The 22,828-nt window shown below is 40.3% G+C and overlaps 1 protein-coding gene across 3 annotated transcripts in view; it reads right to left on the reverse strand.

Moving 5' to 3' along the window:
- Nucleotides 1–22,828, reverse strand: part of topbp1 (DNA topoisomerase II binding protein 1) — a 73,361-nt gene that overhangs the window by 43,781 nt on the left and 6,752 nt on the right. For all 3 annotated transcript variants that reach the window (XM_060849956.1, XM_060849957.1, XM_060849958.1), the window contains exons 4-11: nt 21,486–21,629; nt 20,686–20,867; nt 19,896–20,089; nt 18,177–18,359; nt 5,458–5,627; nt 4,999–5,162; nt 3,593–3,837; nt 747–1,066 (exon numbers count right to left, since the gene is read on the reverse strand). In XM_060849956.1, coding sequence (XP_060705939.1) covers nt 747–1,066; nt 3,593–3,837; nt 4,999–5,162; nt 5,458–5,627; nt 18,177–18,359; nt 19,896–20,089; nt 20,686–20,867; nt 21,486–21,629 — 1,602 coding nt within the window. The remainder of the gene's footprint in view (nt 1–746; nt 1,067–3,592; nt 3,838–4,998; nt 5,163–5,457; nt 5,628–18,176; nt 18,360–19,895; nt 20,090–20,685; nt 20,868–21,485; nt 21,630–22,828) is intronic.

Below are 22,828 nucleotides of genomic sequence, written 5' to 3' on the forward strand. Positions count from 1 at the left end.
AACTGATTTCCAAGATCAGTGGTTGAGAGAGAAATGGCTAATGCTGAAACGCTGACATTGGCAGGTGTACAACATAAAAGGGGATGGAAAAAAGGATAGGGAAATAGGGCAAAATCATTTGTCTATGTACAGGGTGACTATCAACACAGACAGGATGGGCTGAAGAGTTTATATGTAGATTGGACCTGTTACATATTACTAGAGAGCACCATCTGCCCTGGTCCAGCTACTAACTTTTATGAGCAAAGCCATTCTCTTCACCATGAGATAGGATGCAATGCACTGGCTTCAACCTGAAGTCGTAAGTAATGCACATCACTAGCTTAATTAAATTTCACATCTTCTTTATAATGGAATACCTTTCCATTAGCATCAATTTTAAATATCACACTTGCAATAATCAACCTGATAAATTTAAGCAGTATCTGTCTCATATGTACTGTCAGCTTAATCAGTGAATCTTCCCCATGACTCAGCAAAACAAAATTGAAGCTGTAGAGTCTAATCACAAATCTCCTCAGAGTTTTATTATATTCTTCTATTAAATTTTGGTGCATATTATTTCTAATGTGGTATGAAAGACAGAATTGAGTGAAATATGCTCCAAACAACGCTTTTCGGATATTGCACAGCAAAATGAATATGTCCACATTGTTTTTTGAACAAATGAAAGTTGAGAGGCACAGTTACCAGTGTTTTATACTTGGTATGAAATTTCAGAATGTCACCAGTTTACATTCTCTTACCAGCCATGTGTTTGTAACGACTTCTGCTACAGTTGCGTCTACTTGAGTGCCTAATAAAGGCACGACAGCAAAGTCAGCAACAATTCGAGTGTGGGGCCGCAGCACTTTTCCACTATTGCTCTGAATTAATTCAGCCATATAGGTTTCATCTTCATTAGCAAAGCCAAATATTAGAAACTTCTTTTTCCAAAAGATTCCCTGCTCAGCACATGATTCTGTTTCATATATGGAGGTATTTGCTGACTGATTGTTTTGGTACTCAGTTTTGTGAAGAGTGTCACTCAAGTTATTTCGTGTTTTATCTTGATTTTCAGATCCAACTATTTGAAATACAAAAACATTTGATTAATATTTAGTTCTATCGGTAGACAAGATGAAGGAAGAGGTAAAAAGATTCAACAAACTAATTTAAAAGCACAAAATCAATTGAAATTGTAACTAAACCCCACTGTCGTGCTTCCACAGAAACTGAAGAAATACAGAGTTGCTGTTTCCAACATGGCATCGTGATACACCTGTAAAACCATTGTTGCATCTGTGATTTCACATCATCTAATTTCTCTCCATGTAAACTTTTAACTCAGAAGCCGCAAAATGAATATGAAGAGATTTGAGACTTAAAGTGTTACTTGATATCACATTCTGTTATATGTTTAGAATGTGATCTGAGATACATTAATCATATTGAAATAAACAAGATTATGAGCAGCTCGACAGGGTAGAAATCGAGAAGATGTTTCTGCTAGCAGCAGTCATGAACTGGGAACACCTATTATTTAAAACAGATGTGAACTTCTCCCAGAGGGCAGTGAACTCCTGGAACTCTTCACCCCAGATTATTATGGACATAGATTACAGCAAGCATCTAAAGAGAAAGGAACTATGAATTATGGAAAATCGAGGGCTTTGATAGGCTAGCATGAAAGAGTTGAGGTTAGGAGCAAATTAGCCACAATCTTGCTGAAGGGGCAGGCTGAAGTCCAAATGGCTTACTCCTGTTTCATATGTTCTTATTTTTAAAAAGAGTTGACACTGTACTACTGCTGGTCATACATATTCACTTCAGTCAGAATGAGGGGCAGCCTGTCTATGCACAGATTACTTGCCAGAAACACACAACTGATTCAACCAGTAAGAAAATACAAAGTGTAGCCCAAGTTCAAACTGTAAAACCTTTATACACTAAATTACCACTAAAAACATCTGAAGGAACTTAAAAGGTGTAAGCAAAACTAAATGAATATCAAACCAAAGGAGGTGCTATTGCACGTGCAGTTGGCTCCAGCCAAGAGCAAGCTTAGTCACAAATACAGCTGGTGAAATAACTAGAGCAGCACCACTTCCTTTGGGAAGCTAAAACATCAGGTCAAATGTTGAACTATCAACATCCTGCCAGTTACCACAGAACTGCACTCACCATATAAATACAGTGAATACAACAGCATGTCAGATACTAGGAAAAACCTCAGCAAGTTGCTCACCTCCTTAGTTCATAAAGATCTTCAAAGTACAAGTCAGGAGTATGATAGAATACACCCCACTTGCTTGGATGAGTGCAGCTCCAATGACACTTAAGCAGCTTGACACTATCCAGGTCAAAGCAGCCCACTTGATTGGCACTACAGTCACAAACAGCTGTTCACTCTACCACAGACACGCAGTAACAGCAGTATGTGCCATCCACAAGATATCCTGCAGAAATTCAAAGCTCCTAGATGGAAGGTTGTGTCTAAGAAGGACAGCGGATACATGGGAACATCATCCTTCTCCAAACCATTCACCATCCTGACTTGAAAATATATTTCTATTCCTTCAGTGTTATTGGATCAAAATCCGAGAATTCCTTCCCTATCAACATTCTGGGCTGACCTATAGCATCTGGACTGCAATGGTTCAAGAAGATAGCTCTTCTCAAGGGCAATAAATATTGGCCCAGACAGTGAAGCTCACACCCCACAGGTGGATTAAAATCCTTGTGGTGAGCCATTGCTATGTTCATTTTAATAAACCCTAGCCACTATTTCAATTTGCCCTCAATAAAAATTAGAAAAATGCAAGCACATGTAAATAGCGTTCAAGTTAAAAAGAAAGGTGGAAGTGAAAGGGGAGATGGAGCTCAAAAAGAAAATAACAAATGGAACATGTAGTAATTTTGCTACGATTTGAAAAAAAGGTCAACATCTGAACAATCACACATCTCCATTCTTTTAGTCAGCAAGGACCCATTAATATCGCTCCCCCAACCGCCAAGAATCAATGTGGGAATACAGTCAAGTAGGAGGCAAGGAGCACAGACGAACGGAATGCACTCTGATGGAATCCTATAAGAGATATGCCCAGGGATATAAAAGAGACCCCTCAGTCTTTCAACACAATATCAGTGACTCGAATGGAGGAAATATAGATTTGTATATCCAATGTTTTTAAGTGTCTGCAAGTTAGGAAATGCAATAAACAGTAGGAACAGAATCAGGAAATCACTTGGGGACTTGGCAGATTTAGTGACTAGGGAAAAAAATGACAGCTGGGAGTTTAATGTCCACAATTGGATCCAGGCTGGACAAATCGGAATATTTTATAAAAGGCAAGAGAGTTTGAACAGTGGTGCAACAAAGTGATTTTGGTATTCATGCAAACAGATTCAAGAGAGTTGTTGACAGGCTTCGAACCACAGAAAAAAAAAGCTTGGACATCTTTCAGATTTGATCAAATTCAATTAGAGATGGAAAGGCATGTAGCAAACTCCCCACAAAATTCAGGTCCCTCAGGAAAAGAAAACAGTACATCACACATCATCATATCATCTCTTGAAATGTAATTTGAACAGATAAATATCAATCGCTAACCTACAGATTTGTCGTTCTCAAGGTACTGCAACAGGAGATCATCATCTGCTTCCTGCTGTCCGTCAGGACTGACTGTGGATGTGCGTCGTGCCTTACTGCCATTTAAAGTCAAATGAGCTTGGATACTGGGACGTTGCAGTATCGGAATATCAGGTTGATAGCTTGGATGGAAATACTGCTCCACAGGAAGAAGGCACTTCTTGGAAAAGCAGTCCACTAACCATCTTGCTGTAACCACATACGGCCTAATGCAAATATCAATCCAGCAAATATTACTTAGAAAAGTTACAAAATGTTAATAAACCTCAATTTAAAAACACGTATTCCCCAACTGTGCAGAAGTAATAAATATGAAAACAAGTTTAAAAAAATGGCAACCATGTGGAAGATTGAGAGCGAGAAAACGAGTGATTGATCAAAGAAGCAAATGGGAGGAAAACAGAGACAAAAGGAAAAAGTATAACTGCATTGTCCAGAGTACCATAAGTTTCCAGTGCAAAAGAACTCAAGGTTAACAGGTAAGTCTGAGAGTATCTGCCTTATATTGAGTTATGGATGCACAAGTATCCATTGCATGCCTGACCTGTGATTTGTTACTTGGTTTAGTGCTAAAACTATTGGTGTCTTACCCATTTCTGAGTTATTCCATACCAGAGATCCTGCACCCTGTATCGCCTATAACCTGTATCTTACCCTCTCCCAGGTTTGTGAATAATCACATAATTTCCCACCCAGAACTTTAAATCTTTGATGTTATTTCCTCTAATCAGGTTTGTGATCTCTTTCTAGTTCAACCAGAGTACCCTTTGCCAATCAACAGCAACATAAATCACCAGACCAATCTAAAGCAACTCCACTGTTTTAACCACAGGCACCAATCTCTCCATTAAACCTACAAGCTTCCAATTTATACCTCAAATAGTAGATGCTATTATGTTCACGCTGCACTACTCACTTACCCATACGTCAAGTGACATCTGTTAGCAGATACTTCCTGTCATCTATATGATGCAATACCCAAAGGTCAATCTATGGTGTTTTCTTCCTCTGATCCATGACTCGCTACCTCAATAACAAAGTGCATAAAGAGACAGATAAACAGAGATGGAAGCAAGATGTGAAGGGAAGCAGAAAAGAAAAAGAACAGACAACATGAGAAATAAGTGAAAAAAGATGAATTGCAACAAAACTAAGACAATAAGAAGCAAAAGAGGAAAGAGATATATGAAGCAGGACAACAAAGGCAAAATAAATCAGCAAATGATGAAGTTACACATCACAAACCAATAAAAGAAAACGACACAAGTGAAATCTACTTCTCGCAAAATGACATTATATGGTAGAGTTTAAATTATATCTACTTTATTCCCTATTGTCCTTAAGTGTAGAACATGCAGTGACTATACCTGTTTGATATTTTGTTGAGAGAGTGTTTTAACTCCTTATCCTCTTCTCCCATGATTATATAGGTAACATCTTCACAGACTTGATTAAATCGAATACCACCTCCAAAATTGATCATCCGCCTTAATTTATCCAATTTCTTGCCACTAAATCCAGTCAAATAGATCTGACCAAGATATGCATGGGTGTACATATCAGACTTTATTTTGAAAAACATTAGTTTATTTGCAATAATTTACCAGGTTAGAAATTCAAAAGTGCAATTTTTACAATTAAACAAGATTAATTAGCAAAGCAGTTGCGGAAAATTAGAATACTGTTTGGTTCAAAACATGTATGGCAATCAAACAAGAACCATTAAAAGGTCAACATACTAGTTCATGCCAACATAACTATCTACCATGATGCAATATTTCATCAGTGCAAACAGCCCTGTGACACAGCTTAAGTTGTTTCCTTACTTTACATCCATCTAGCAAGTCCTCAGGAAGTTCAGAAAGATCAATATCTATTGCCTCAAGATGGTCATCAGGAGCTTCAAGTTTAGCAGCCATGGCAGAGGAGAATGCAGATTCATTTATACAGCTTGTGCTAATATTGGAAATATGACTCACATCGGAGAGGGGTCGGGCTAATAATTGGCAAAGGAAGAGAAAAAGAAAAAAAATTACATCATATGCATTACTGGCTTAAGTCAAATATTGGCTCAAGTCAAATATTGGCTCATTATCTAAAAAATATGCAAACTTTTAAAAGTATATATTTTTCCAATAGCATATTCTTGAAACAAAATAAAATCCAAGGAATTATACAATATCCAAAACATTAAAGAGCCCAGGATGACACTGCAGCATGCAATACAACATTTCATTAGTGCAACACAAAATTACAATCTCAAAATGCTCTCCAAAAATAGCAGGTGAAAACCAAAGCATCAAGTGTACAACTAATGTTAAGGCATTACATCTTTCTTAGTTTTGGACTGTGGACTGAAAATGAGGAACAAACTGAATGCTGGAGAAACTCACCAGAGCTGGTAGCATCTGTGGAGAGAGAAACAGTTAACGTTTTGAGACAGACCTGCTGAGTTTCTTCAGCATTTTGTGCTTGTTTCAGATTTTCAGCATCTGGAGTATTCAGCCTTTGTTTGAAAATGAGAAAAATGGACACTGTTTTAAAAAGGGGAGAACATGCAAGGAGTTGTTTCCATCTTGAAGTGAAGCTAACTGATGTACAGAAGACAACGTTATGTCTTAGGGTTACTGAGGCCAGACATATTGGCACCTTCAGTTATGAGCTCAAGACAGACTGGCAAAGTAACAAACCTCTGATGCAATCTGTGATAATCTGCAAGACCATGAAGGAAATGCAAACAGAGAAGCAACTAAACCTTCCGAAACTGGCTGCATTAAAATCTCTCTCTCGCTGAGTTTTCTTTCCAGAGATCCAAGATGGTGACGATCAAGTAGGTCTGTCCTGCAGAGTTCTGCACTATAAGTCAGGCAAGGAGGTGCATTTACCCTCCGTTTCTTTAGCTATTGTGGCATAAATTGGCAGTCTTAGGTCCTCAAAATTGATGTGTATTAGTTTTGTTGATCAAGGAAGATGAGCAAGAGAAAAAGGCCGCATGGATCGCAACAAGCAGGGCACTCTCCTGTATCAACGGACATGCCCGCGGCCGCAATGTTGGCCTCTGCAAATGTTCCTGCGGACTTATCTGTGCAGTAGAACCTTCTCTCAGAGACAAGATTGAATCAGCAATGGAGGAGACCCAGACCAGACTGGAACCGATCTCAGCCATGCTGCAAAAGCATGAGTAGGAGATCCAGCGTGTCAGGCAGCGCATGGAGGAGGTGGAGCAACGGAGCACGGCTTTGGAGACTGCGGCAGAATCCTCGGCAGGTCAGATTCAGGCCCTAGAGAACAGGTACGGGGTTTGGTGGAGCAGTTGACGAAAATTGAGATCGTTGGAAGAATAGTGGTCTGATTGGGCTGCTGGAACGGGAGGAAGGAGGCCAGCTAGTCAGCTTTATCGAGCAATGGCTCCCACAGTTCTTGGAACTGGAGGTCGAGGCCGGCCAAGTGCGAGTCAAGCAGGCCCACCCCATCGCAGGCCTGGATCAGACCAGCACCCCCCCTCCGGTCCTAGTGCAACTCCAGCACTATAGAGATAAGCAAATGGCTTTGGAAACTTCCAGATCACTGGGGAAGGATCCACAAGCCCTGATATAAAAGGGATCAATAATTATGTTTTTCCAGGACTTTTCAGCGGCTGTGATCCACAAGAGGAAGCCTTTTGATGAGGTAAAGAGGCTGAGAGACTGAATATTCAGTACTCCGTAAGATATCTGGCAGTGTTACGTTTCAGCCATGGAGGGTCTGTGTATAAGTTTGACTCATCAGAAAAGACAAAGGACTTCCTGAACACTTTAAAACAGACTGGCTGGTTCAAGCAATATGTTGTTCCTCTGTTGTTTACCTTGTTTAGCTAGTTTCGCTTGTTTAATATGTGGGGGTCATTTTTTTCTCTTCCTTCTCCCCTCCCATCGTCTTTCTTCTATATTCCCTTTTCTCTTTCTTGGTCTGGGATGGGTGGGGGTTTGGGTTTTTTTTATATTAGTACTGACTGGGGTCAAAGTACGGGTGGGATGGGTTGGATGCCCACTTCTAATTTTTTTTATTAAAAGATTTTTTTTAAATTTTGTTTTGCCTGTGTTTGGGGCGCAGCTTCAGTGAGAAGGAGCCATGGAGGGGTTAGTGGGGAGTGTGAACGCCCCCTGTGGGCAAGGGGGAAAGTCTCCTCTTATGTGTTGGTTCAGTGTAGAAATAGTTTTTAGAAGTTTTGTTTCGGTAGTTTTTGTAGTTGTATTTTCTAGTTTATACGAATCTTTTACTGTTTTCACTCAGTGCGTTATGAGTAGGGTTCTTCCTCTCGGAGGGGTCACGAGCTGTCTCGGGTGGCTATGGCTAGTTGTTTGTTTAAATAGTGCACCTGGATTATTAAGGGGAGTCATTCACCGATTATGAGAAAGAAGATACTTTCGAGCCTTAGAAAAGAACGGGTCAATGTTGCCCTGCTACAAGAAACACATTTAGGTGATAAGGGGCATTTAAAGTTTCAGCAGGGAGGGTTCAGCTGTTTTAATTCTAAAAGTAGAGGAGTAGCTATACTCATCCAGAAATATTTCCCATTTCAGCTGTTAGACCAAATTAAGGACGACTATGTGTGGTTTGTGATCTTCAAAGCTTTAATACACAGAGCACGGGATTTTGAATATATACTGCCCCGTGGCACACCCCCTCAAATTTTTAACGGATGAACTTCCCAGGTTGATAACCCTTGGAGCGCATCACACGATTATTTCCCCGCAATTCAGGCAACTGGTGGACCTGAGTGGGGAGTTGGTGCTGGTGGACATGCCTTCACCCTGAGGATAGGGACTTTATCTTCTTCTCCAACTTACACAAGTGCCACACTAGGACTGACATATTTTTTGCTCCACTGGCCTTTTTGGATTTGATGCTGTCCTGTAGAATTGGGAACATAGCCATTTCTGATCATGCGGCAGTATACCTGGAGGTTAAGATCAGAGGCTTGTGGCATTGGCGCACAGATCCTTTTCTTCTTAAGGACAGCAAGTGTACGGAGTATTTTTCTCAGGAATTTAAAATTTGTTGGGATACTAATTCGGATACAGCCAGTAACCCATTTGTGTTTTAGGCGACTACAAAAGCTTATGCAAGGGGTTTGAGTATTTCTTACTCAGCGACCCAGAAGCGGGAGAGGGGGGACGGCAGCAGCGAATGCTTGCTGCCAGGCTGAAGGCAGCTGAAATGGCATACTTTGACAGGCCGTCTGCGACCAAAGTGCAGCGGATTACAGCCCTGAACTCCGCACTCACCCAAACAGCAAAGAGGGTTATCTCCTTCCCAAAACAGAAGTTATTTGAGTATGGTGATAAGCCGGGTAGATACCTGGCATATCTGGACAGGAAGGCGAGTGCCCCCAATCTATCACATTCGTCAGAGAGTGTGCTGGTACTCTCACTTGCGATTCCAAAACAATTAACTCGACATTTAGGAAATTCTATTCTGAATTGTACTGATCAGAGGGCTGTGAGGAAAGGTTGGCCCAGATGGAGTCCTTTTTTAAGACCTTGGACCTCCCAGGCGTAACTTCAGAGCAGGAGTCTCTTGTGAATGCCCCTCTGACAATCCATGACTCCTGTGAGTCATGACGCAGCTCCAGAGTGGTAAAGCGCATTGGCCCAGATTTTATCAGTAGGTTATAAACATGCTGGCCGGGCCAATGTTGGACATGTACAACTATTCGTACAGTCAGGACTGCCTCGCACCCTCTCTAAGAGAAGCTAATATATCCCTTATTTGCAGGAGAGGGAAAGCCCCACAGGATTGTGACTAGTACAGGCCCATATCATTATTAAATGTGGATTTCAAAATTGGAGAAGATATTGCCCTCCATTGTAAAGGAGGAATGGACAGGTTTTATTAGGGGTCACACTGGATGCAAAGGAAGTATTTGACTGGAGTGGCCTCTTTTATATTCTGGAAGGGTTTGGTCTTGGGAAGTGGGTGGTTGGGGGAGGGGGGGGGGGGGGGGTCCTTCGCCAGATGGGTGGCAGTGTTATATAGGGATCCTACAGCAGCGGTTCTCACTAATGGCATACGGTCTGACCATTTTAGTATTGATAGAGGCAGTCAAAAAAGGGTGCCAACTTTCACTGCTACCTTTTACATTAGTGATTGAGCCATTGGCAGAAGCGATCCAGAGGGACCCCAGTACAGTTGCTCCAGAGGTGGATCGGGGGGGGGGCATAAAATCATTCGTTATGGACATGATATTCCTCTTCTTCTATCTAACCCGACAATATCTGTGCCCTATTTACAACAAATGATTAATTTACAGAGGAACCTCGATTATCCAAATGCCAATAAGCCAAAAATCGGATTATGCGATGGAGATCTCAAGGCACCGACAGAAACATTACATCAAAGATGTGTTTCCAACAGTGATCGCATCTTTTGTTTACAGGGATTAAACAGGCATTGTTTCCAAATGACTGACCTCCTGCCCTCCCTCTCTCTTCCCACACACTTGCCCTGGAGTTCTACAGAGGGGTGTACCCTAAACTCCTCATCCCCAGATAATCTCTCCAATGTTGTCCTGTGCAGGGTAAATGTGGAATCTGTCAAAACGTTGAAGTAAAATGTGTGTGCGTGTGTGTGTGCGCGCGTGTGCACACACTGTTTGGAGACTTACCCCACAAAGGCAGCAGCAGCAGTCTTGTTGTTGGTGTCCAGTCTGGCTGCACCAGAGGGGAGCCAGGGCGGAAAGGGCGAGGGGGGTGGGGGCGATGTTGAACGAGGTTGGGGCGGGCGGGGGGCAGTATTGGACGGTGGCGGGCGGGGCAAGGGCAGCAACTGCTACTGCAGTCTCCTGAATGGGGAGCAGACTTTAAAAACACCAAGCCCCAGAGGAAAGGCATTTAATCGGTTAACCGAATAATCGATTATCCAAACGAAGTAGTGCCCTCCTATCTTGTTTGGATAATCAAGGTTCCCTGTATTTAGTTCTTTCTTGGGGTATAATGTCAACTTTATGAAGTCGGAGGCCATGCCTGTGAGAGGGCTTGTCACAGTACCCGATCTTCGGGGTGTATTCGGATTCCCTTTCACGTGGTCACAGGAAGGTTTCCTATATTTAGGCATTTTTATTGCTCCGGCCTTTGATCAATTATACAAAGCTAATTTTGCACAGTTGCTAAGACAGGACCTTCAGCGCTGGGAGGCTCTTCTGATACCTTGGTTGGGTAGAATAGCTCTGGTTAAAATGAATGTTCTTCCTCGTTTATTATATCCCATGCGAATACTCCCTTTGACACTACCTAGGCAAGCTCTACAGAGGCTAAACAGTTGGCTTGGTACTTTCATCTGGAGCCACAGGTGGTCTCTTATTAAGTTTGCTAACTTGCAGCTTCCACAGGGGGTGGACTTTCCAGATTTTAAGAAATACCAATTAAGTTCCCTATTATGTGACTGATTGGGCTTGCCAGGACCAAAGGTCAATTTGGCTGGATACCGAGGCCTTCCAGGTAAAACACCTTCTCATTAATTTGCTGTTTATCGACAAGATGAGGACTGTCATGGAGCATTGCAGAAACCAGATTGTCCTTAACACTGAGAATGATACGACAAAGCAAGGGCAATTTACATAAAACTTCCCTTTTTTCTCCCATAGTAGGAATGCCAGGATTCCGGTCAGGCTCGATGGATTCTGGTTTTAGGCTAATGGAATCTAGGGGAGTTTCCTGAGTGAGAGACTTATTTGAGGGGGAGGTCATGTTGTGTTTCGATTGGCTGAGCCAGACATATGAACTCTCCAGTAGGGACCTCTTTCGTTATTTTCAGATTAGGGACTTTGTACAGAAAAAGACTACGTTATTGGCTAATCCCTTTAAGTCTGATTTGGAGAGGAGTACTTCAGTCCACAGGTACTCTCTCAACCAGTATCCTCTACCATTCATTAGGAGGCAGTGTCTTGAAGGACATTGAGCAGCTCTGCGGGATCTGGGCTCAGAAACTGGGGGTGGAGATCTCATCAGAGGCATGGGAGGGTATTTGGAGAACGAGGGGAAGACTTCGATTTGTAATAGGATGCAGGCTATGCAACTAAAGGTTCTCCACAGGGCGGCTTGCAAAATTTAAGAAAAGGAGCCTCTCTAATGTGTCCAAATGTAAAACAGATATTGGTACTCTTATCCAATGCTTGTGGTCATGCCATAAGCTTCGTAGGTATTGAGGCGCTATAGCGAGTGTTTTGGAAGCGGTCTTGGGAACAGAGGTCAAGGTAGATTGGTGCTTCCTCTTGGGTTTGCTGAATCTGCCCACTTTAGATGCGCATGGGAAGAAACTGATTAATATTCTCTCATTGTGGGAGGAAGAACACTCTGATGAGCTGGATATTGGAAAATTTCCCAGGACTTTTAGGGTGGCATAGGTTAGTTATGGAGCATATCCTCCTAGACTTCCTTAGAAGTATGGTGCAGCAGAAAACTGAACTTTTTTATAGGGCGTGGTGACCCTTTTCCAACTATATAGCCGCAGACTTGTCAGCCATATTGATTAGGGCCTTTGTGTTGCCGCAAGGGCGGTTTCTGGCAGGCCAAGGGCCCTTGAGAGGAAGAATCCCAAATAACTACGGGTATGCCAACTGATGTTCCTAGTGATGGGTTGTGTTGAGTGTTGCAATTTAATTTAATTTACCTTGGTTCAATTTAATTTAATTTAGTTTATTTTGTTTAATTATTTATTGAATCATAGTACAGGTAGACCTTTTGTAATTTTTCTTTTAAACTGTTTATGGGATAGAGTAGTAGTTAGTTTATTGATATTGTTATTATAAGATTGTTATACTATTTTGCAGTAATTTTATAATATTGTAAAAAAGTTAAAAATCTTTTTTCAATAGAAATATTTATAAAAAAAGTTTTCTTTCCAATTCTCGTTTGAAAGAGCAGGAAAACTACATTCAGCGACACTGAAAAGAGTAATTCTAAAACACAAAGGAGAAAGGTCAATCCTGTACCCTACAAATTAACCAGTAAACTAAACACTAAACATTGCTGTGCAAATAACATCATGGCATCACCAAAGAATCAAAAGAATTGTGAAACCAACATATCCGGTTTTGAGATGTGGATCGATTCTACAGGACTGGGTTTCCCTGACATTTCTTTCCCTCCAAATATAATATTTGTATTGTCCATTTTTCAGTGTATCTATGGGGAAATTTAAAACAGGCAAAAGTTGTATAATCATAAATTAATAATTCATTTTGTTTTTTTCTGCCCTTAGTTAAGATAATTAGTTTGGTTGCAATAATTATTTTCTTGTTAATGACAAAAAATTGGTCTGTATTTCTTTAAACATGATCAGACATTTAAGTAAGTGGACATTTTGGTAGTTTAATTAAATTTTCACATCTGTGGAAATCCTGGGAACAATAGGGCTCGACATTAGCATGAAGTCCCAAGTCAGTCATGACAGCTATGTAAAGTAAACTAACTTTCCTTTTCTAAGGACTGAAAACCCATAGATGCTAATAAAATTCAACTGACAAAAGCCTATCAAATCAGTTTTAAGTGCTAGTGGTGCTGCTGATGATAAATGAAGAGATTGTTTTATATAACAGGAGGCTGTATCTTGAAATGGACAATATCTTAATGTTCCCGTAGCACAGCTCAACCAAAAACGAGAAAAACATTCCCACAAATTACATTTAAGTAGAGAAATAAGAAAATGCCCCCCTTGTATTGCAAGGCATCACTGAGGGACAGCTCATTATTATTGTTCTTTCATATAATGTGGCATGTTGCCCATCCCCAAATAGCCTTGAATTGAGGGCATTTCAGATGGCTGTTAAGAGTCAACTAAATTACAGCAGGTTTGGGGTAACATCTTGGCCAAACCAGGTAAAGATGTCAGATTTTCCTCCCTCGAGGATATCAGCAATCAAAAAAAAATGCTGACAACTGATTACTTAAGATTAGCTTTCTATTCCAGATTTTTATTAATTGATTTTAAATTCCACCAGCTGCCAACATTAGTTTGATCTTTAGAATTAACTTAACTTTAGAATTATAGAATGGTTACGACACAGGAAGCTGCCATTCAGCTCTGATCTCTGTAAAAGCAATTAACTTCATTTGTTCCAATCTCCTGTAGTGCTGTGTATTTTGTTTTGAAGGCTTTAATTGAATCTCCCTCCACCACAAACAGAGCAATCCAGATACTAAACATTGGTTGTGTAAAAAAAAATTCCCATGTTACCATTGCTTCCTTCATCAATCACTTCATTCCAATTTTCAATCCTGCCTCTCAGAGGAATAGTTTTGACCTATGAACTCTGGTCATATCCCCTATGATTTTGAAAATTTCTAATGAAATTCTTCAATTTTTGACTGTCCAAAGAGAGCAATCTTAGCTTGTTCCAATCTGTTCCTAAACCTTCAATTTTTCAGCATGTGTTACGACATGGGGTAAACTCTCCTGCTTCATTTAAAACCAAAAAAAAAGATTTACCCCATGCAGCAATCTGTGAAAATTCGAGGCGCCAAGAACTAAGTAAAAATTAACTTTATTTCTTAAAGTATAACAGAGAATAATTAAATAACAACTATTTACAATTCCATCTTCAAACTTATTGTTTACCTTCCCCTTCCACAATACCAGTCTGATAAAACTCTCAATTAAGATTTACAAAACAAAACTTATCTGAAAACCAGGCAGCTTTTGGTTCTTCTATTTGGATCTTCCTGCGTCTTTTCTTCTTCTTAGGGATTCTGTTTCACAGGTGACTGATCGATAAAGGTATTTTTAACAGAGCTATTTTTCAGGCTGCCTTTTTACATGCTGGTAGCTTGGCAGTTCTCCTCTCAACTGTTCAATTTTCCCTGGTCTTATACCCCCAAAACATTGGATTGTGTCATTGGTTTTTAAGATTGTCAACATACTAAATTCGAATTGGCTTAATTCGAATCTGTTTTGTCGTTTCCAAGTGATCAGCTACTCAAGTAGCTGGAGCACCTGTTACACTGTCGCTTATTGAGAACACTTGGTCCTGTCTCTGCTAGCTTTTAACTCTCTTGAAAAGGTAAGTACGCCCACATCTTTATAACACATGCAACGTTCTTGTGAATCTTTTCTGCGCCCTTTTAATGGGCTTTTAATCCTTATTAAAGTCTAATCCTAGAATTGGATGCTATATCCTAGCTGTGCAGAATTGTATGCAGGTTCATCATAATTTCTTTGCTTTTGTACTAGGGAAGGTGGGACCTCGACAAACAGAGCAGTCTTCACTTGAACCAAAGGGGTATTAATATTCTGGGTGGGAAATTTGCTAGTGCTATTCAGGTGGGTTTAAACTAGCTCAGCAGGGGGATGGGAACCTGTGGTGTAGTCCCATTACACAGTGGTATGAGAGTAGGGAGGACATGGACAGGATTTCACGGCCACAGGAGTGTGCTGGCAGACAGCAAGCTGGTTTGATATGTGTCTACTTCAAAGCCGTGAGTATCCAGAATAAGGTAGGTGAGTTTACAGCATTGATAGGTACCTGGGAATTCGATGTTGTGGTCATTTCAGACATGATAGAGCAGGGTCAGAAATAGGTGTTGCAGGTTCCAAGGTTTAGATCTTTCATTAAGATCAGGAAAGGTGGTAAATGAGGGGGAGGTGTGGATTTGTTAATCAAGGACAGTATAATAGGGACTGAAAGAACTTTTGACGAGCACTCGTTTACAGAGGTGGTATGGGCTGAGGTTAGAAACAGGAGAGGAGAGGTTACACTGCTGGGAGTTTTTTCACAGGCCTCCGCAAAGTTCCAGGGATGTGGAGAGGATTGGCAAATCGATTCTGGGTAGGAGTGAAAGGAACAGGGTGGTCATTATGCGGGGACTTGAACTTCCCCAACATTGACTGGAAATGCTATTCCTCTAGTATGTCGGATGGATCAGTTTTGTCCACTGTGTGTAGGAGGGGTTTCCTGACACAGTATGTAGAAGGGCCAACAAGAGGAGAGGCCACACTGGATCTGGTACTTGGTAATGAATCAGGCCAGGTGTTTGATTTAGTAGTAGGTGAGCAGTTTGAAGAGAGTGACCATAATTTGGTTACTGTTTAGCGATGGAAAGAGATAGGTACATACCACAGGCGATTAGGCAAGACTTAGGGGACATAGAATGAGGTAGCAATATGCAGGGGATGGGGACAATCAAAATGTGGAGCAGGTTTAAGGAACAGATATTGTGTGTCCTTGATAGGCAGGGAGGAAGTGAAAAGGTAAGGGAACCCTGGTTTACTGAAGAAATTGTATCCCTTGTTAACGGAAGAGGTAGGTTTATGTGATGTTGAGACGAGATGGTTCAGAAGATGCAATGGAGAGTTACAGATTAGCTAGGAAGGATTTAAAGAAAAAATTAAGAAGAACAAAGAGGGGACCTGAGCAGTCTTTAGCAGGTAGAGTAAAGGAGAACCCTAAAGCTTTCTCAGGTATGTGAGGAATAAAAGGGTGACTAGGGTAGGAATAGGGCCAGTCAAAGAATGAAGTGGGAAGTTATGTCTGGACCCTGTGGAGATCAGAGAGGTGCTAAAGGAATATTTCTCATCTGTTTTCACTCAGGAAAAGGACAATATTGTCAAGACTGAGATATAGGCTGTTAGACTAGAAAGGATTGAGGTTAGTAAGGAGGAGCGGTTATCAATTCTAGAATGTGTGAAAGTGGATAAATCCCCTGGGCCGGATGGGATTTATCTGATTCTCTGGGAAGCTAGGGAGGAGATAGCGGAGGCTTTGACCTTGAGCTTTCAGTCATCATTGTCTACAGGTTTAGTACTAGAGGACTGGAGGATTGCAAATGTTGTGCCTTTGTTCAAGAAGGGCAGTAGAGATGACCAGATAATTGTACACCAATGAGCCTTACATCTGATGTAGAAAATGTTTTTGGTAAGGATTATAAGAGGTAAGATTTATAATCAACTAGCAAGCAACAATTTGATTGGAGATAGTCAACATGCTTTCGCCAAGGGCAGGTCATGTCTCACAAACCTCAATGAGTTTTTTGAGGAGACCAAGCATGTGGATGAGGGTAGGGCAATTGATGTGGTGTTCATGGACATCAGTAAAGCCTTTGATAAGGTTCCATATGGTAGGTTATTGGAGAAAATGCAGAGGCATGAGATTGAGGGTGATTTAACAGTTTGGATTAGAAACTGGCTTTCTGTAAGAAGGCAACGAGTGGTGGTTGATGGAAAATATTCAGTCTGTAGTCTGGTTATTAGTGGTGTGCTACAAGGATCTGTTTTGGAACCACTGCTGTTTGTCATTTCTATAATTGACTTAGATGCAGGCATAGGTCGATGGGTTAGTAAGTTTGCAGATGACACTAAAGTCAGTGGAGTGGTAGACAGTGCGGAAGAATGTTGCAGGTTGCAGGGGGACTTGGATAAACTGCAGAATTAGGCTGAGAGGTGGCAAATGGAGTTCAATGCAGATAACTGAGGTGATTCATTTTGGTAAGAATAACAGGAAGGCAGAATACTGGGTCAATGGAAAGATTCATGGTAGCGTGAATGTGCAGAGGGATCTTGATGTCTATGTACATAGATCCCTGAAGATTGCCACCCAAGTTGATAATGCTGTTAGGAGAAAGTGAGGACTGCAGATGCTGGAGATTAGAGCTGAAAATGTGTTGCTGGAAAAGCACAGGTCAGGCAACATCCATGGAGCAGGAGAATCGACGTTTCGGGCATGAGCCCTTCTCCATACCTGAACCGTGATGTCATACTGCAACTGTACAAAATGCTAGTGTGGCCTCACTCAGAATATTGTGTATACTTCTGGTCACCTCATTACAGGAAGGACGTGGAAGCATTGGAAAAGGTGCAGAGGAGATTTACCAGGATGTTGCCTGGTCTGGAGTGAATATCTAATGAGGAAAGGCTGAGTGACTTGGGTCTGTTCTCATTAGAGAGGAGGTGGCTAAGAGGGGATTTAACAGAGACATACAAGATGATTAAAGGATTAGATAGGGTGGATAGTAAGAGTCTTTTTCCTTGGATGATGGCATCAGCTTACAAGAGGGGGCATAGCTGCAAATTGAGGGGTGATAGATTTAAGACAGATATCAGAGGCAGGTTCTTTAGTCAGAGTGATAAGGGCTTGGAATGCCCTGCCGGCCAATGTAATTAACTCAGCCACATTAGGGGCATTTAAACAGTCCTTGAATAAGCATATGGATGATGATGGGATAGTGTAGGGGGATGGGCTTAGATTAATTCACAAGTAGGTGCAACATCAAGGGCCGAAGGGCCTGTTTTGCACTATATTGTTCTTTATACACTCTGTCCCTATTTAAAAAGTCAAAGACCCTGTATGTTTTCCTAATCTACTCTGCGACCTTCAATGAAGAGACCATATTTAATGAACTATGCAGGTAGAGTCCGTTGACCATAACAGCTCTTTAAGAAGCAAGTGATTAGTCATGTAAATATAAATTAGAGAATTGGATGATAAAGGAAATGGAAACAGCTCACATATACAATTTAAAATGGTACTATAAAATTTAAGAAAGGGGAATGAACACATCAATATTCTACTTACAGCTCAGTGCATCTCCCAAGTTCGTTGGAGTTGAAGTGCTTGGAGCTACCTCTGTAGGTTTAGTTTCAGATTCAACTTTATAATTACTTTCATCTTGGCAAGTACCATGCTTGATAGAATCGAAGAACCATTGGATAGATACACAGTATACATTCCATTTTTTTGCACATTCATACTTCTGGCCTAGACACAGAACAGACGAATATTGAAAACAACACGGTAATTAATATTAGTCAGAATAATAATGATGATATGACTAGACATGATTTTACAGAGCAGCAGAACAGGTTCAACAGGTGACATGGTCTGCATTTGTTGCTACTATCCTACCTACCTACCACATAAACTTCGACCGCTAACTATTGAACTGGTTACCACTGAACAAGTGGTTCAGTTAACTAAATGCACAAGGGCAACTAGAGCTGTGCCCAGTAACATAAAGCAGGGAAGCCTTAAACTAGAAATGAATTCCAGAACCACAGAAAATTATATATGGTAGCATTAAACAAAGGTGATTTAGAATTGATTCCTTACTTAAGGAAGTAACCCATGTATTGGAAACACTTCTGAGAAGGTACACTAACTGGATTCCTAGGACATGGGGGATGTGGGCTATGTGCCTTTGTTTAATAGGTTGAACCTATACTCAGAGCTTAGAGGAATAAGAGGTGACAGAAGATTCTGAGGATGGATTGCTGGGTACATGTTTGGAGGTTTCCTCTTGCAAGGAATTTAACAGACTGTACAGTTTAAAAATGTCCCAATTGAGAAAGACGTAAAGAGGAATTTCTCTTCCCAGAGGGCTGTTTTTCTTTGCAATTCTCTTCCCCAGACAGCAGTGGATGGTGAATCAATGAATATATTCAAGGCTGAGTTGATGGGTTTTTGGTTGAGAGTTATGGTCAAAGGATAGGAAGGAAAGCACAGTAAGACCACAATCAGATCATGAACTTAATGAATGGCAGAGAGGATTTAATGAATGTTCCTTTTTCCTTATGATCTTATAAAACCAGGGGAATTTGATCTACCGTCTTTGATGTGAAAATAATTATTGAAAAATATTTCTGTTAAGATATAGATAAAGTTGTAAAAAGACTGAAAACAATTCACTGCAGACACTTTAAATTCGAAAGCAATTTTCTCTCAAAACTAGCAAGAGCTACAAACAACTATTTCAAATCATATCTAAAAGCCAGACAGAGAATAGCACGAAGTAAGTCTAAGGTGTTGCAATTCTTTGTTTATTGATGAAAGAAGCTGCACAGAATAATACAAGGGCCTGAAGAGGGAATTATATATGCTAACAGCATTAATCTTGCAAATTGGAATACAGAGCAAGCTGTTTGCAATACTTCAAAGCAGTATTCCCACTATGAGAAATATCAAATTGTCAATAAGATTTACAATCAATCCATAGTAGTCCTATCAATCTCACTGCGCTGGCTTTCATCATCACTTTAATATATCATACTTTATATGCATTATTCATTAGCTTAACTGCACGTTGATTAAATCGCATTTACAAGTAAAACAGAGTCCCATTTTCAGAAAATGGGATTGCAGAAATTAGTGAACAGTTGACAATCTCCATATTACTTCCTGCATATGTAGAACAGCCATGGCAATAAAGACAAGCAGAAAAGGAATATTATACAGTTTTGTTCATTATGGAAAATGATACAAAATATAAAAGCTATGATATGAATATGGCATTTTTACCTTTAGGTTCTTGCACAATCAAATGTGTGCAATCATTCATCTTCAGCTGCCCGGAGTACTGGCCTCCATTCTCCAAGGTAAGCCGCTGTACTTCCTGTCTGTCCTGGCTACTCAGCCCAGTTACACAGATAGTGCAGCCAAGGAATGGAGGACAGAGGTGCTCCTCCATATCCACATCTGTTAGGCTAATGATGCTGTTTGAAAGAAAGCTAAAGTGAGTGAAATCAATACAAACAGTATGACCGTTACTTCATTTATGTTCCTCAACATCAATAAGTCACCAAGAACAAAAATTATTTATATAATATCTTAATGTCAGCTGGGGACAACTCAAGATCTTCACATCTTCTGAACTACTTTTCAAATCTAGTTACACTTACTTAAAAAAAGTAGCAGTTTTTCACTTAGCACACAGCACTTCAAGTCAATAGCAACATTTTTAAAGCAACCCTAATATTCTCCAGTTTTACCTGCACACCCTGCAAGTTAATTTTTGACATTTTAAAAATCTATTTAATAATGTGATAATTAGTGTCTCAAAATTGTTCAACATGGAAAAAAGATGCAGTACTTTTATTAATCATTTAAAAAGAGCTAGCCATTATCCTTTTCCCCATAATCCCATTGCCCTTTCTTCATAGCCTTTCACATTTGTTCATTCCATGTTAAAACCTATTTACTGATTCATGTTCACTGCTGTTTCCAACAAAGTCTTTTTCGTGTTTAAAAGGAGTTAACATCTCCTTTTAAAAAAACTTGAAAGGAAGTACAATCTGCCAAGGATACTTACCCCTTTTTAGCTTTTTCCCAGCATGCCTTAACCCAGGATGGAAGTAAAATTTTCTTTTTCAGACTGGCAGCTACTAAATACTTCTTGCTTCCAACCTCTCCAGCTATCAGATGAGTTACCGAGATGTTGAAATCTCGAAGGATCCGACCACCCATCAGTTGTACTTGTTTATGTACATCATCCTTAGGAGATAATACACAAATCATTCAGTCTCCCAGCAAGTAATAATTAAAACAGTGTGTCGTGAGCCTTTTAGGAATACAAATTTCACTTCAAAACTTTGGGCATGTTCAAATTATTACAAATGCAGGCAGCAGCATTTGTGATAATAGATTAAAAGTAGTATGGCCCAGTAAGTATACCTTTGGACTGAAAACAAAAATGACATTAATTTTACGTAATATACATCAGGTGTAAAAACAATAACATTTTCTTAGTTGTCATTTTAAATAACATAATATTGGTACTATAGAACAACTTATCACAGAGACCTCTCTGAGCCTTTCACACAATGAAGCAATTGAATTAGCATTGAGTTTTACTAAAAAATTGTTGACAGAAGCCTTTATAGTATATGGTTTAGAAATTAAATTGCAACCGAAATTCTCTCCTGAGTTTGAAACTTGGCAAGAAAACATAGCTTTTGATCTGCTAATTATAGTACCTTTGGAGCCACCTAATTTGTAGGTTCCTGTCAGAAATTCATCGTGCAATACAAGTTCAAAGGCCTTTGCATCACTATCTCTGAAAATTGTGTACACCTAAGGCTGAAGTTAATAGCACTGCCATGAAATACATACCCTGGTTTGCTTATCCAAACTGGTGCATGAAACCACCACATCAGCCATGACCATACTGTAGACAGGATGTACAGCTTCAGGTACACTCTGTTGTTGCTGAAGACAAAATACAACCACTTGTGGGCCAACAATTCTACATCCAAGCTGCATATAAAAAAGGCAAATCAAAGTATAAGATGGCAATTATTGCTACAGTAAAACTGAAATATTACAACTTCACAAAGGTGCACATTCTGTGTACCAACTGAAAACCCAAATAAATTAGTTTCAAATAAGAAACGTGCTTCATTATCTCCTGTTAATATCTCATTTTATTTGCATCACCGTTAATGGCTATGCCTTCAGCTGCTGAAGCCTTGATCTCCATGGACACCTCCCCCCTCCCCCATTGCTCCTCTCTGATATTCCTTAAAGCTGGCTGTGTGCATGGAAGGCCAAGCTTCCCACATTAACAAATCACTACACCACAAAATAAAACAAAGAGTGGCAAATGTTGAAGATCTGAAACAAAAACAGAAATTGCTGGAGAAACTAATCAGGTCTAGATTAGCATCATCTAGAATCATAGAATTCCTGTAGTATAGAAAGAGACCACTTGGCCCATCAAGTCTGCACCAACCCTCTGAACAGCATCCCACCCAGAACCATCCTCCTCCTCTCTCCTCATAACCCTGCATTTAGCATAGCTGACCCACCTAACTTGCATGTCTTTGGACTATGGGAGGAAACTGAAGCATCTGTTGGAAATCCACACAAACACAAGGAGAACATGCAAATTCCGCACAGAGTCACCCAACGCTGGAATCAAACCCTGGGCCCTGGCACTGAGGCATCAGTGCTAATTACTATACCGCGGAGCCACCCTATCTGATGAAGAGACAACAGAACCAAAACATGAACTCTGCTTTCTTCCCACAGATTTTGTCAGACCATTCTGAGTTTCTCCACCAATTCCTGCTTTTATACCACAAAGTATTTAACTGGCTGCAAAGCACTTTAAGACATCCTGAGGCCATGAATGGCACTCTTAATACCACACATTTTTTGGCCATTTTCTGATGTTGCTGCATCACATTTCTTTCAATGTTCTAAGTAATTCCCTGTAACTACCAGTACTCAACCATTATTGTTCAGAGCTATCTCGGAAACCATTTTAAATTTTTGGGAGAATCCATTTCTAATAGCACAACATTATGCCACAGAGAAATAAAAAAGAAATTTTACGTATGATCTCTTTGGCCCTTATTTTGCTGACATCAGCATACACGTGATGTTTGCTTAACTGTCAACTGCTCTAAGCTACGAGGCAGCGCCGATACAGTCATCGATGTAGCGGAGGAAAA

The sequence above is a fragment of the Hemiscyllium ocellatum genome, chromosome 34 (genome assembly GCF_020745735.1).
Source record: "Hemiscyllium ocellatum isolate sHemOce1 chromosome 34, sHemOce1.pat.X.cur, whole genome shotgun sequence".
NCBI lineage: Eukaryota > Metazoa > Chordata > Chondrichthyes > Orectolobiformes > Hemiscylliidae > Hemiscyllium > Hemiscyllium ocellatum.